The sequence below is a fragment of the Panulirus ornatus genome, chromosome 44 (genome assembly GCF_036320965.1).
Source record: "Panulirus ornatus isolate Po-2019 chromosome 44, ASM3632096v1, whole genome shotgun sequence".
Classification (NCBI taxonomy): domain Eukaryota; kingdom Metazoa; phylum Arthropoda; class Malacostraca; order Decapoda; family Palinuridae; genus Panulirus; species Panulirus ornatus.
In genome coordinates this window covers 14018114-14034061 of record NC_092267.1, presented here as the reverse complement: position 1 = coordinate 14034061, position 15948 = coordinate 14018114, and the positions used below count along the sequence as shown (strand labels likewise).

General features: G+C 38.1%; 1 protein-coding gene across 20 annotated transcripts in view; it reads right to left on the bottom strand.

Moving 5' to 3' along the window:
• LOC139762765 (uncharacterized) overlaps positions 1–15948 on the bottom strand; it is a 172651-nt gene that overhangs the window by 78469 nt on the left and 78234 nt on the right. For 12 of the 20 annotated variants that reach the window (XR_011715831.1, XR_011715833.1, XR_011715832.1 and 9 more), the window contains 6 exons: positions 14637–14872; positions 12154–14052; positions 7669–8778; positions 5469–5690; positions 4382–4582; positions 1734–1879 (listed from right to left, as the gene is read on the bottom strand). Coding sequence is in view for 16 of the 20 variants with exons in the window: in XM_071687890.1 (XP_071543991.1) it covers positions 1734–1879; positions 4382–4582; positions 5469–5690; positions 7669–8778; positions 12154–14052; positions 14637–14872 (3814 nt within the window). In the remaining 4 variants the exon portion in view is untranslated. The remainder of the gene's footprint in view (positions 1–1733; positions 1880–4381; positions 4583–5468; positions 5691–7668; positions 8779–12153; positions 14053–14636; positions 14873–15948) is intronic. The other 8 variants (XM_071687895.1, XM_071687896.1, XM_071687892.1 and 5 more) reach the window with 5 other exon arrangements.

Here is a 15948-nt window from a genome sequence, read left to right as displayed (position 1 = left end):
TAAACAGGAGTACTGTAACCATGGAATCTCATAAAATAAATACTATGGTAATACTTGTAAAGAAAGTTTCTGTAAGAGCAAATCTTAATAAATGCAAGTAGATATTATGGTGTCTAAGATAATGTGCAGAAAATATTAAGGAAGTATGTGACAGATGAGTCAGTAGGTTAATTTACTGAAATACAGTTGATGCTGTACAAGCTTTTACTGTACAAAAAGCCTGTTGGATATATAATGACTATTTGTAAAGGTACATCTTTTCCTTCCAGGTGGTGGAGACAATTAGTTTTGTGTTGGAACACTATAACTGCTGAACACTATAACAGTAAGAGAAAGAGCCCTTTTTTTCTTACATACTATTATTTGAATTTCAAGTAATTCAGTGCATTTCTTCCATGCCTTTGAGATACTGAAATAAAGACCCAGGTTCTTGCTTTATCCTCAACAACCATATTCTTGGAAATTTTTAATTTTTGTGAAGTCTCCATTTTCCATCATGGAGGGTACTTCATGTGTGGACTGACTACTGTAGCTAACTGAACCTAGTTTTAACTATGGTTCTCGGTAGCTTCTCCATGATGTTCATGCAATAACTACTTTATAAAATGTTCAATGAAGAAGAACCTTCCAACAACCTTGCATCGTACACTCTGATAATAGCAATATCAATGATGTTTCTGTAGTTAATATACTTAATAATCAATATTCAAACATCCTTCACATCCTGGATGAGCAAATACTAAAGGCCTTAATGGCCTTACTTTCCTAACCCTGATATCCAATTTCGAAAAACTCAAATCAAAATAAGAAACACTAAAAAACATGCTACTTTCAAGCACAAGCACTTTCCTTTCCCTAAATGTTCTTACTAAATTATGTAAGTTTGGGTCCTCCTTCCTTCTTTCCATTTCTTTTAAACTTTAGAAGACTTTTACTTTGGGACTTAATACAACTGAGCATCAAAGTATTTCAGAATCCCTAAATGCCTGGCACTTGTTCAGCATGCCCGTGTCAAGCTGCAATGGCAGAACTTTTGTTTACGCTTGTGTATTTGGGAACACATATGCAAGAAATGAACACTTGTTGACTCCATCATCTGTCTTAACCTCCATGAGGACAAAGTGATGCAAATCATAAGCATGATTGTCTATCATGATATTAGGCAACCTCAAAAATAGGTTTTTCTATTATGATTGTAGACAACCTCAAATACAGGTTTTCATATAACTTTTAAATGAGAAATTGTGGGTAACGAGAAAAATCTGTCAGGATGATTTTATTATCTATCCCCATCTTTTATGTATATTCTATCACATCTTTATCCTGAACATGATATTAAAAGTGTAATGCTAACTTCAACATAAAACAAAAAATCCAATACTTGCCTTCATGGTACAGTTCACAAACTTTACACTTTCTGGTAACATTATGCAAGCAAAAAAACACCAAATTCTCTTAACTGGTAATTAAACTTACATAAAAACGACACTTCTGCAATAATTTTGCATTATGCTGTCTAGTCCTTGACATGTGGTGATGGATGGTACCTGAAATGTTAGGGGAAAATTCTACCTGCCACCTTGCTTAGAGGACCATATAGAAGGTGATTTTGTTTTTAGACACAGATATTAGAGAGACAGAAAAATAAATTATAGTAAGGACACTTCTTTCACAGCTGTAAATGTTCTTTTACTGTTATTACTGCTATAACAACTCTAACTGATGCTACTTACCTGTCACTAAGGGGAAGACTTTCACTTGTGGTGAGGTCATCATCATCATCATCATCCTCAAGCATAATGGGAATGATGCGCTCCCTCTTCACTCTCTGTAGCTGTGCCTCTCCCATTCCATGGACAGGTCCAACATTGTGACGGACCTATGTACATATTCACTGCATGTTACACAACATTTCTTCCTAGATACACATTCCAGAAAAAAAGACACGAGTGGTAGCTACGAGTGCTGGTTGCAAAAAAGACTATCTCAGCAGGCAAACTTAATTAAATGCCAATGTGGTTTCTGAATGAAAATTACTGACTAAAATTCTCAGCAAAATACAATATTCTATTTCTGAAGACTGAACATATAACCATAACTGTTAATGGGTGAGCATCATTTCACTATGGAAGCTAAACTAAAGGAAATGTCCAGATACTGTCTCCTTCACCATTTTTTTTTAAGGAAAATTGATCAGCATCCCAATGAATAATGTGCCATAAACACATTCTGTACTAAAAGATCATGAGATCTAATTTCAACCTATTTTCATAATTTTTTGCTTCCTCTGCACCACATAATGTTTCATTTTCTTGCTGGGCAAAACTCTTTCATGTGTATCTTCCTTTCTTGTGGTGCACTTACTTCCTTAATAGCAAATCCAGCACACACATGGCTGTTACATTTCTTGAACCAGCTTGTATATTCTGTTCATCTTGAGGTATCTTACTAAAAACCTGAGTGTAATAAAAAGTGATTTTCCCGTGACCATAGTGACAAGATACAGTAAAGACCCTCGTTTGCTCAACAGAATTATTTTCATAATAATAGTTTCTGAGGGAGCTTTGCCTTCACATTAATGAGAGCCAATAAACTGGCCAAGTTAGCACGATAAAAATGATGAAATAAACACTTGTGTAACAGTTAGCATTCCTGACCATGACACATCCATGGGCAGCCCACAGATTCAAATCCTTGTGGCAGTTGGTCCACAGTCAACCCAGCTATTAAGGGTTGGTAGATAAAATGGGTACTTGGCTAAGAATAGGGTATATATTTAATGTAAGTGTAGCCTTCAGCAATAACAATACTACAAAGAATATCATCAAAAACTCACCAGAAAATTCTGTGGGCTGTGTTTACAGACTACCTTGTAAAAACTGTAATTTGTTTTATGTTGGGTAGACTGGCAAGGATCTTCATGTTAGACTTTAACAACATAAATATTAAATAAGAACAGGACAAGAATCAAATGCTTTGTTTAATCTTATTGAAAATAATGACCATTGTACTGACCAGAGTAACACCAATTCAGTTATTAATTGTAACTCCTTTACTACGAGAAAAATAACTGAATCTTCTATTATCAAATACTCAAAGATAGCTTTGTTGTAGGCAAAATTTGTAAACAGTTCCCTTTCTTTTCCACATAATAAAAATTTTGACAGGCTTGATGCCAGACCCAAACACTACCACCCAGTAACTTGAACTGAGAGATCCTAGTCCACATCTTTCCCCATTGTCCAAAATAAAATTGGTCACAGTCTTTACATGGGACTTTATAAAAAAACAACTGTATTATCTGTTGGGCTATTTTTGATGAGGTCTTTCTTGATGGTGTTGTCATAATTGAATACTACTTGTACATAAAATTTTTTGATTATGTGAACGCATTTGAGAAAATTCTCATGGAAGGAAAGAACAAGGGTTCTTTGGTTACTTTGATGTTCTGGCTTATCATTTTGCCCATGGTAATGACAGCTATAAAGTGGACTGCATTATCAAAATATGCGAATAATTTAGCCCTGCTAGGGAGACATGATACTATATGTTTTATCACTTTCAATGAAGTAAACAGTGTGTGTCTCAGATACTATAATAATGCTGCATGAGATAGCACTTGCTGCATTGTGATGAAAGGAAGTGTCATGTCCATAGTAATGATAGCTATAATACCGAACATTATGTCTTCCAATAAACTTACAAATTCATAAGAAAGGATTGTAATCAATTACAGTATGGCCAGGAAGTGGATTATCAAAATGTGAGTGTTTTGCCTTGCTAGGGAGAAATGATAATGTATGTTCTATCACTTTAAATGATCACTGACCTCTGGCTCTTAATTCCAAGCTCAGTAACATCAACCTACCCTTAAGATACTTAGCTGATGCTAACAGTGGTGCATTCCTGATCTCAATAGCAAAATACTGGCTTCTGGTGGTGTGTTCCTACAGAGAATATGGGGTGCTACAAATAATTTCACCCCTTGTAATAAAAACTAAAAACTGAACTTGACAGAGGGTGGGATATATAGTTGATCTTGGTGACACTAGTAGTAAATAGCATGCATATACTGTGACATTCTTTAACTGGCAAGTAATTTCAGTACTCAATTATAGGTATATTATCGTTCTCTGCCTTGGTACTGTTACAATCTTTACTGGATCTTGATATAAGTACAGACATACAAATCAGCATCTCAAAACCTAAGAGTAAACTTCTCTTCCTCTTACATTCATACCTTGTTGTTTTCACGTAAGTAACCAAAACATCAAAGTACAAATTAGAGATAGGACAATGACTTTCTCTTCATGTTAATGTTTCTCTGCGCAACATTGAAAATACGAGGCAATTGCCTCACTTGCAACTTAGCTAAACTCACTTCTGATTTATACTCCTGGGTCTTTGGGGTGTCTTTAGCAGTAGGAGAGGTCAGCTTGATTTCAGCATATGATGCTCTCTTGTTGGCTGGATCTGGCTCTTGAACATCAGACTTTTTGTTATCAAGGACAATTTCCAGCTGAGTCTTTTTGCGGTCAGCAGCATGTGCTTCTTGCAACTTTTGGGCAGCTTCACCTGGCTCCTGTAATATGATATTTATAAAATTTTTACAAAGGAATGAAAATTTCTATACAACATTTAAAGAAAGCTTTAAGTCAAACAAACAGTCAACTGTTAGTTCACATGTACTGAATTAATACTCTGGATTTTTCATGTGAAAATATGTCACGCCTCTTTGGTAAAACACAATAATTATCATCTAATAAACCAAACAAAAATCAAGTGATTAGGGAACTTTACACAACAAAGCTTGACAACTTGTGTATGAAGGATATTGTATATATCAGCTAATAAGTAACTGTTTACTTTGACGTACTTTCGAAAGTACTCATACAGGGACAAGGTAAAATCATTAATTACCGACAGTAAAAATGTTTCAGCATAAAGTAATTCAAGTTTTTCTCAAATAAAAAGTAAAGTGTACCATATATATGTTAGAAAGCCTGCATAAAACTACAAATATGCTAGATTTAGTTCAAGATTTTGTATTAATCATATGACACACATTTATTATGAATGTTAGCCTTCCCTTTGTGGTGCAGAATTTTACAACTTTTCATTTTATACATGCACCACTCAGCGGCACCTACCCTCTAGAAAAGCACAAAATCTACATAATATCATTCTTTTTTCTTCATACTAAAGAAAAGCATTAAATTTTCACTGACTAGATACTCTGTTGGAGTCTCCTGCAGTGTGGATTTTGCTAATCTAATCAGTCCCTGTGTCTAGGAAGCTGTACCAAGGCAAACTGTGAGAATGACACCACAGCAATGACTGGAGATAGTTTTGGTGTCAAGGCAAACCTCCAATCCAGGTCTATGGGTAAGTGCTAAGGGAACCAAGCTCACAAGAGCCACTCCAAGTAGCCTGGCAATTACAATACCTACAGCTGTCTCTAACCTAACCTGCCATACTCTAGGGCCTGATATACTGGCAGTCATTGGCTTATTCCAATCTGAGAGTGCAAGAACCTGTTCTGCTGGGATGGCATCGACCTCCTTGATTACAGGGCTGCATTCAGGATGTGGTGAGGTTGAACCCTCATGAGACTTGAAATGTTCTTCCTCATTATTTTCGGGAAGACTATGAGCCAATGAATCACGTAACATCTTGATTTCCTGCTCTTCCTGTAATTTTAACACTTACCTCAGAAATACCAGCACAGGCATCTTTATGTAGCAACAACCCGAACACTTTCAAAAACACCTTCAGTTTTAAGTATTAACAATACTAATATTGCTAGGGATGCTCTGTGGAAGGTATTAAGAATATATGGTGTGGGAGGCAAGTTGTTAGAAGCAGTGAAAAGTTTTTATCGAGGATGTAAGGCATGTGTACGTGTAGGAAGAGAGGAAAGTGATTGGTTCTCAGTGAATGTAGGTTTGCGGCAGGGGTGTGTGATGTCTCCATGGTTGTTTAATTTGTTTATGGATGGGGTTGTTAGGGAGGTGAATGCAAGAGTTTTGGAAAGAGGGGCAAGTATGAAGTCTGTTGGGGATGAGAGAGCTTGGGAAGTGAGTCAGTTGTTGTTCGCTGATGATACAGCGCTGGTGGCTGATTCATGTGAGAAACTGCAGAAGCTGGTGACTGAGTTTGGTAAAGTGTGTGAAAGAAGAAAGTTAAGAGTAAATGTGAATAAGAGCAAGGTTATTAGGTACAGTAGGGTTGAGGGTCAAGTCAATTGGGAGGTAAGTTTGAATGGAGAAAAACTGGAGGAAGTAAAGTGTTTTAGATATCTGGGAGTGGATCTGGCAGCGGATGGAACCATGGAAGCAGAAGTGGATCATGGGGTGGGGGAGGGGGCGAAAATTCTGGGAGCCTTGAAGAATGTGTGGAAGTCGAGAACATTATCTCGGAAAGCAAAAATGGGTATGTTTGAAGGAATAGTGGTTCCAACAATGATGTATGGTTGCGAGGCGTGGGCTATGGATAGAGTTGTGCGCAGGAGGATGGATGTGCTGGAAATGAGATGTTTGAGGACAATATGTGGTGTGAGATGGTTTGATCGAGTAAGTAACGTAAGGGTAAGAGAGATGTGTGGAAATAAAAAGAGCGTGGTTGAGAGAGCAGAAGAGGGTATTTTGAAATGGTTTGGGCACATGGAGAGAATGAGTGAGGAAAGATTGACCAAGAGGATATATGTGTCGGAGGTGGAGGGAACGAGAAGTGGGAGACCAAATTGGAGGTGGAAAGATGGAGTGAAAAAGATTTTGTGTGATCAGGGCCTGAACATGCAGGAGGGTGAAAGGAGGGCAAGGAATAGAGTGAATTGGATCGATGTGGTATACCGGGGTTGACGTTGCTGTCAGTGGATTGAATCAGGGCATGTGAAGCGTCTGGGGTAAACCATGGAAAGCTGTGTAGGTATGTATATTTGCGTGTGTGGACATATGTATATACATGTGTATGGGGGTGGGTTGGGCCATTTCTTTCGTCTGTTTCCTTGCGCTACCTCGCAAACGCGGGAGACAGCGACAAAGCAAAAAAAAAAGAAAAAAAAATATATTGCTAAGGCAAATAAATAGAATACTAATTTATCTCTGCACTATGTGACAGCCACAAATTTACACCATCTTCAACGTGTGCTCATCATCTGAAGTGTATGGATATTGGTAATGTGTGGTTGTGGTATTACTTCTTACAGACTGTCAATCAAAACTGAAATTTATCCAACTCTCAGCAATCTCTAAAGGTTACTCAAAATTAATCATCTCCTACAGCATGAAAGCTTTTCTAAAACCCAAAACATCAACATTAATCAAAATGCAAAGGGATGATCAAAACTAAAGCAAGATAAGTAACTTAAAAATCATCTTTTTTAAATTTTCATGGAATTTTTGAAAGGATGGGAAGAATATGAACTTTAAATAAACATCAAATATGATAAAAATGAAGAAAATCTACATACTGTACACAACTTCTCATTTCTTATATATACTCCCTTCTCATGCTGATTTTCCAAAAAGAGGTGCTTGCCTTCTTTCCCTTTAATGTCTATAACACATTTGATAATCAACTGAAATCTTTCTGATAAAATCAAAGAAAAATGTAATATCTGTTAATCTAGCCAGTAAAAGAATGAACAAATACTGAAAATTTTCATACCTTTGTAATAGCCTGATCTACAGCTTTTATGGCAGACATCATGCCTTCTATTTCTTGGCTAATTGCCTTATCTTTCCTATCTTCTTTTCTTAACTTCTCTGCCGGAGGCAAAGGTGAAGGTGTAGTGGCTGCAGCAGTTGCTCTTGGTGTCTTGGTTTTAAAACCTCGTGGAAGGGTGGCAAACTTCTGCTCTGTTGCTGTTTCACGTGTTTCTGATGGTGATAGCTTATCAACCTTCTCAGGAGATTTGGATGGTGATTTAGAAGGGGATTTTGACTGAGGTTCTTCTCTGATTGCTGGCATATCCTTCTTCTTAAATTCTCTGTCTTTTGCTTCAGACACTTTACGCAACTTCTCCTGTCTTGCAGCTTCCACCTTTTCTCGTTTTTCAGATACCAACTTGAGAAGTTTTTCAGCTTCAGACTCTGAATCAGAAGAATCAGATAATTCTGGTTTACATACTTCTTGCTTTGTTCCAACTTCAGAAATTTTTCCTACATCACCAAGTTTTAAATTAAGCCCACCGACAACAACTGCTTCTTCTTCTTCAGAGCTTGTTACAGTGTCAAGTGGATCCACCTCCATAGCATGCACTGGGGCTTTAGGAGTAATCAATTTCTCACTGGGACCAGTAATACTTTTAACCTTATCTACTTTTTTCTTCTCAGTCTCTTCAATAGTTTTCTTCTCTATCTTGTCTACAAGTGGTAACTTAGCATCTTCAAGCTCCTGAACTTCTACCTCAGTTCTGGATGGCTTTGGTGATGTTGGTTTTATTTCCTCAGTAATTATTTCTTTTATCTTTTTTGGTGACTTTTCCTTCTCAGTTTCCTTTGTTAATGGTTTTTCTTTAGGTTCCTGCTTTCCTGGAGACATGTCTTTTACTGGTGACTTATCTTTGTTAGCTTTTGATGAAGAAAGTTCCTTACTGGGTGTTCCCTCTCTAACTGCATCATTAGATGTTATTGGCCCAGAGAGAGTAGTGGGCAATTTAGGACCTTCCTTGCTCGTGGGAGAAGATGGTAGAGATTCAGTGGTTGATTTTTTTCGTAAAACCACTTTGGGTTTTTCCGCTGGTTTAGCTTCAAAGGCTTTTCTTGCATCAGACACCTGCAATAAAAATTGACCATCAGAATGCAATTCTCCTCTCATATAAGCAGTTAAATTTGATGATTAAAATCATAATAATTTTCTTGTCACTGTGACAATAGCTGAACAAACCTGAAAAAGGAACTCTATAAAAGGTTCATTTAATGATCAAAATAATCTCTACATGATGGAATTTAAAAAATCTCTGAAAAAAGATCATTCAAGCCCAAATGCTCTCAAGTAATGCTTGATTTTAATGTGATGTTCAGTGGAAAAATATGAATGGATAGTTAAAGACTGGTGCTTTGAGAATCATGCATCATATTCATTTTCTTCCTACAATAATATACTCCTCTGTGTTCTCTTCTCATTATTCATATCAAATTCTATATGCAGACTAGTCCCATTTATGTGGGGTGCATCAACTGCATACATACTTGCACCTTTTGTGAAGATTAATTCCAAAGAACTGGGGTTGACTTGCTACTCTGCTCTCCAAAGCAAATACCATGTAACATACAATAGTGAAACATAATTTTTAGACATACTAAAAACACTTGGCATTGCACATCCTTTCCATATATATTTGTATGTAGGTTTCTGAGAGCAGCATTTAAGATTTACAACCAAATCTCTAAGATCACACAATACAAGATGCAGCATTGCCACAGTTTTGGAAAAACCTCCTCTGGTGCTGCATCTATAGTCTCCCTGGCTATGGGTACAAGAGGTATGCAAAATAAGAACTGTGTTTTCTGCCCATCACTGACAATACAGCAATATAGTACAAAAACATCAGAAACCTTAATAATCCAAGCAAATGTAGAGATACTAATTTTTCTATAATGCTTGGAGATTAACTGATGTAGTACAATCACATAATACTTTAAACATTACATCATTGGTGTGTACATACATACATACATACATATATATTTTTTTTTTTTTTTTTTTTTTTTTTTTATACTTTGTCGCTGTCTCCCGCGTTTGCGAGGTAGCGCAAGGAAACAGACGAAAGAAATGGCCCAACCCCCCCCCCCATACACATGTACATACACACGTCCAGACACGCAAATATACATACCTACACAGCTTTCCATGGTTTACCCCAGACGCTTCACATGCCTTGCTTCAATCCACTGACAGCACGTCAACCCCTGTATACCACATGACTCCAATTCACTCTATTTCTTGCCCTCCTTTCACCCTCCTGCATGTTCAGGCCCCGATCACACAAAATCTTTTTCACTCCATCTTTCCACCTCCAATTTGGTCTCCCTCTTCTCCTCGTTCCCTCCACCTCCGACACATATATCCTCTTGGTCAATCTCTCCTCACTCATTCTCTCCATGTGCCCAAACCATTTCAAAACACCCTCTTCTGCTCTCTCGACCACGCTCTTTTTATTTCCACACATCTCTCTTACCCTTACGTTACTTACTCGATCAAACCACCTCACACCACACATTGTCCTCAAACATCTCATTTCCAGCACATCCATCCTCCTGCGCACATCTCTATCCATAGCCCACGCCTCGCAACCATACAGCATTGTTGGAACCACTATTCCCTCAAACATACCCATTTTTGCTTTCCGAGATAATGTTCTCGACTTCCACACATTTTTCAAGGCTCCCAAAATTTTCGCCCCCTCCCCCACCCTATGATCCACTTCCGCTTCCATGGTTCCATCCGCTGACAGATCCACTCCCAGATATCTAAAACACTTCACTTCCTCCAGTTTTTCTCCATTCAAACTCACCTCGCAATTGACTTGACCCTCACCCCTACTGTACCTAATAACCTTGCTCTTATTCACATTTACTCTCAACTTTCTTCTTCCACACACTTTACCAAACTCAGTCACCAGCTTCTGCAGTTTCTCACATGAATCAGCCACCAGCGCTGTATCATCAGCGAACAACAATTGACTCACTTCCCAAGCTCTCTCATCCCCAACAGACTTCATACTTGCCCCTCTTTCCAGGACTCTTGCATTTACCTCCTTTACAACCCCATCCATAAACAAATTAAACAACCATGGAGACATCACACACCCCTGCCGCAAACCTACATTCACTGAGAACCAATCACTTTCCTCTCTTCCTACACGTACACATGCCTTACATCCTCGATAAAAACTTTTCACTGCTTCTAACAACTTGCCTCCCACACCATATATTCTTAATACCTTCCACAGAGCATCTCTATCAACTCTATCATATGCCTTCTCCAGATCCATAAATGCTACATACAAATCCATTTGCTTTTCTAAGTATTTCTCACATACATTCTTCAAAGCAAACACCTGATCCACACATCCTCTACCACTTCTGAAACCGCACTGCTCTTCCCCAATCTGATGCTCTGTACATGCCTTCACCCTCTCAATCAATACCCTCCCATATAATTTACCAGGAATACTCAACAAACTTATACCTCTGTAATTTGAGCACTCACTCAAATATATATATATATATATATATATATATATATATATATATATATATATATATATATTTTTACTATTCGCCATTTCCCGCATTAGCAAGATAGCGTTAAGAACAGAGGACTGGACCTTTGAGGGAACATCCTCACCTGGCCCCCTTCTCTGTTCCTGCTTTTGGAAAATTAAAAAAAAAAACTGAGAGGGGGAGGATTTCCAGCCTCCCACTCCCTTCCCTTTTAGTCGCCTTCTACGACACGCAGGGAATACGTGGGAAGTTTTCTTTCTCCCCTATCCTTCAGGGACACCGGCATATATGTTTCCTTGCGCTACCTCGCAAACGCGGGAGACAACGACAAAGCAAAATAAATAAAATATATAAAATATATTTTTTTTCATACTATTCGCCATTTCCCGTGATAGCGAGGTAGCGTTAAGAGCAGAGAACTGGGCCTTTGAGGGAATATCCTCACCTGGCCCCCTTTTCTGTTCCTTCTTTTGAAAAATTAAAAAAAAAATGAGAGGGGAGGATTTCCAGCCCCCCGCTCCCTTCCCTTTTAGTCGCCTTCTACGACACGCAGGGAATACGTGGGAAGTATTCTTTCTCCCCTATCCCCAGGGATAATATAAAATATATATATATATATATATATATATATATATATATATATATATATTATATATATATATATATATATATATATATATATATATGCCAGTGTCCCTGAGTACCTGTGTAGCTATAAAACCTATTGATAAAGATCTCCATTCTGTGATCTACCAAGGTTCTGTTATGATTATTAGGAATTTGCCGTCATTAATCTTAGGTCAGTGCAGCAGTAAAACTGTAATATTAAATCACAAGCATGCTTGCCCTATTATCTATGATCCTTTGTAACTTACTTAAAATATTCAGAAATAGTTAATTAGAAATTACAAAACAAAATTACCTTCAAAGAGGGCACCACCCTACTCTTCCGATCAACTACTGGCTTTTCCTCAAACTTCTTTGCGAGGTCAGACATGATATTTCCTCCAGCTCTAACTGGTTTCTTGTGTTTTTCAAGTGGGGGAGGTGGGGGTGGAACACCTTGGTTCTCCCACATGGCAGCAGCCTTGAAAATCTTTGACTGCCGCTTTCCCAAGTCTGTACGGGATGGCCGAGCCTCTGTAGATGACTCAGAACCAGCTCGACTCCGAGCTGGAGTTGACAACATGGATGACGACTGGCTAACATCCTTACTAGAGACTGACTCACCAGCTGACTCAATTTCTTTCTGCTGTAGATCACTGACTGACTCATTTGCTCTGTTCATGATAATTTTACCTACTTCCCCTTTGACATGAGATGCCTCATCTCCTGTTCGGTTTACATCAGGAATGTCTGACTCTTCTGCAAATTTAATTTTATGTGCTGTTTCTTTCAAAATTTTTTCTGTCTCATCTACCTTTGGAACAGGTGATGGAACTACTCTACTAGTTTCACCATTCACAGGTGTTACCTCTATTAGCCTGGTTTCAATCTTACTCTTAGAGGATGTTTTGACTAATGACTTTGATTTTACTTTCCTCACCTTTGGAGTCTGACTGGGCGATGAAGGTTTCTTTGAGGTGTCCTGAAGCTGGGGAGGTGCCCCTGTATCAGTCTTCTGTGGACTAACAGACTCCCGAGAGATTGAAGAATCAGAGGCCTTGAGTGTTCCATCATTGGAAGCTGTGGAAGCCACAGACCTCATGCTTGCAGAAATGCTTGAGGGTTCCAGAGACATCAATGAAGATGAAATTGTTGGTGTAACTGGCTCAACTTCCATGGGTTCTGCTTGGTCTGAGAGTTGATGTGAGTTTTCTCTTATTTCAGTTTTTACACTATCACTTCTACTTAATTCCATATCACTGGCTAAAGGTTGTACCTGCTCTATAACTTGGTCCTTGGGCAGTGGAGGTTTTAGACTTTGATTCAGCAATTGGTCCTCTAATGTATCCATCTGCAAATTCCCAGAGTCACCCGTCTCAGCTTTATTATACTCAATATTTTCCCCATTTATCACAGATAAAGGTTTAATAACAGGTTCGCTATCGGTGTTACTAGAAGTCTTTTCTTTCAACGATTCTTTTTTTAATGTGCTCTTTCTTCTCTCTACTTTATCATCATATGATTCTCTAGTCACAGAAGATTCTCTCTTTTTCACACTCTTCTTTTTTTCTGTTCTCTCACTTTCACTTATTTCTTTGTCAACTGAAGGTTCTCGCTTCTTAACACTCTTCTTTCTTTCTGCTCTATCATTTTCACTAATGTCTTTATCCAGAGATGATTCTCGTTTTTTAACACTCTTTCTTTTCTCTGACTTTTCACTTATATGACTAAAATCACCATCAGATACAGGTTCACGCTTTTTAACACTTTTTTTATGTTCAGAGCGCTCACTTTTATCACGTTCTGATGCATCACCATCCACTAATGGTTCTCGCTTTTTAACGCTCTTTTTACGATCTGATATCTCACTATCTGGTCCAGCTGGAGGTCTTCGAATACTTCCCGATTCCCCTGTAATAGAATTAACATCTGCTTTTCGTTCTTTACGACTAGGTTTGGGAGTACCCTCAATAGTAGACTCCCTTTTCTTTTTCTTTTCCATAACACCAGACTCATTAGCTTTCCTTTTCTTCTCCTCCTCCTTCTTTTCCTGTATCTTACGTGCTAACAAGGCTTCAATTTCATTACGGTTAATAGAGGTAACTGCACCAAGGGAAGCAGAGCGTGCCGTGGGAACTGGAAGAGCATCTGGAGGAGGTGGAGGAGGCAACTGCAATTGAGGGGGTGGTCGAGTCACCTCTGAGGTAGGCGGCGACTGAAAGGCAAAAATGGTATATGCTATTGGCACTTTATAAATATTAAATACTACATAACATAAAGTTCTACATCAAAATCATGAGAAAATAAATATACATAAGCAAGATTAGTTAGCCACATGGAGTCTAAAATCAGTAAAATGTATTATCCACAGCCATCACTCACTACAGAAAATAAAAAAAAAGAGAGATCCAGAGCCTTAGATAAATTAATCAAAGACTTGTTTTTGATACAAATTATGACAGGTCATACTGTTCAGTGAAACGCTATATTTCTGAAATTATATATATTTGTATAACAAAAACGTATAAGCAATTTCTTATTGTACACTGTACTGATGTTTCATTTGGTACCTAATAACGGGGAATTTAGAATATGCTCAAACTTGTCCTTATTCACCTTCAACCCTCCATCATTTTTACTAAATAAACCAACTTATCACAAAACAGTTTTGTGATTTCATGATGTAGCTCCTCCCACACAAAGGCTCAGAATCTCATATTATAATCCAAACTCTCTCAGTGACATTTATCACTTCTGTTATAGCTTATTAGTAATATTATTTATCCAGTTGTTACTTACTCTAGCACTGTCATCTTCTTCAGGCTGAATAAGCATATGTTCTGAATTGATGTGCTTTGGGGCGAGTGAGAGCAGTAGATCAAGGCGAACAGGAGTCTGATTGGCCAAGGCCTCGGCTACTTCCAAACAAGGCTCTAAGAAGCCTTCATTAACCCACCAATGACTACATATGTCTTCTATTGTGGCTCTCTTTGTAGCTGACACAGTGAGCATTTGTCGAATCAAGTCAGATGCACCTGTGTAATCAATACAGTAAGAAAATATCACTCATGATGTATTATCTTTATTGTATGTGATAAGTGATGGGGGACACTTATCAAGACAAAGCTGTAGAAATAAAACCACTTTGAAGAAAAAAGTCTAAATTATGATTATAAACAAACTGCATCAATGTGGGAATAATATAACATGCCTGATCTTCGTTACATGCTTGTTTAGATTAAAACTATACTTCAAATGTGTTGGATTATCATAAAAACTTTTCACTGCTTCTATCAACTTGCCTCCCACACCATATATTCTTAATACCTTCCACAGAGCATCTCTATCAACTCTATCATATGCCTTCTCCAGATCCATAAATGCTACATACAAATCCATTTGCTTTTCTAAGTATTTCCCACATACATTCTTCAAAGCAAACACCTGATCCACACATCCTCTACCACTTCTGAAACCACACTGCTATTCCCTATTCTGATGCTCTGTACATGCCTTCACCCTCTCAATCGATACCCTCTCATATAATCTCTGAGGAATACTCAACAAACTTATACCTCTGTAATTTGAACACTCACCTTTATCCCCTTTGCCTTTGTACAATGGCACTATGCATACATTCTGCCAATTCTCAGGCACTTCACCATGAGCCATACATACATTGAATATCCTCACCAACCAGTCAACAACACAGTCACCCCCTTTTTTTAATGAATTCCACAGCAATACCATCCAAACCCGCCACCTTGCCAGCTTTCATCTTCCGCAAATCTTTCACTACCTCTTCTCTGTTTACCAGATCATTCTCCCTGACTCCCTCATTTCACACATCACCTCGACCAAAACACCCTATATCCGCCATTCTATCATCAAATGCATTCAACAAGCCTTCAAAATACTCACTCCATCTCCCTCTCACTTCACCACTACTTGTTACTACCTCCTCATTTGCACCCTTCACCAATGTTCCCGTCTGTTCTCTTGTCTTACACGCTTTATTTACCTCCTTCCAAAACATCTTTTTTATCCTCCCTAAAATTTAATGATACTCTCTCGCCCCAACTCTCATTTGCCCTCTTTTTCACCTCTTGCA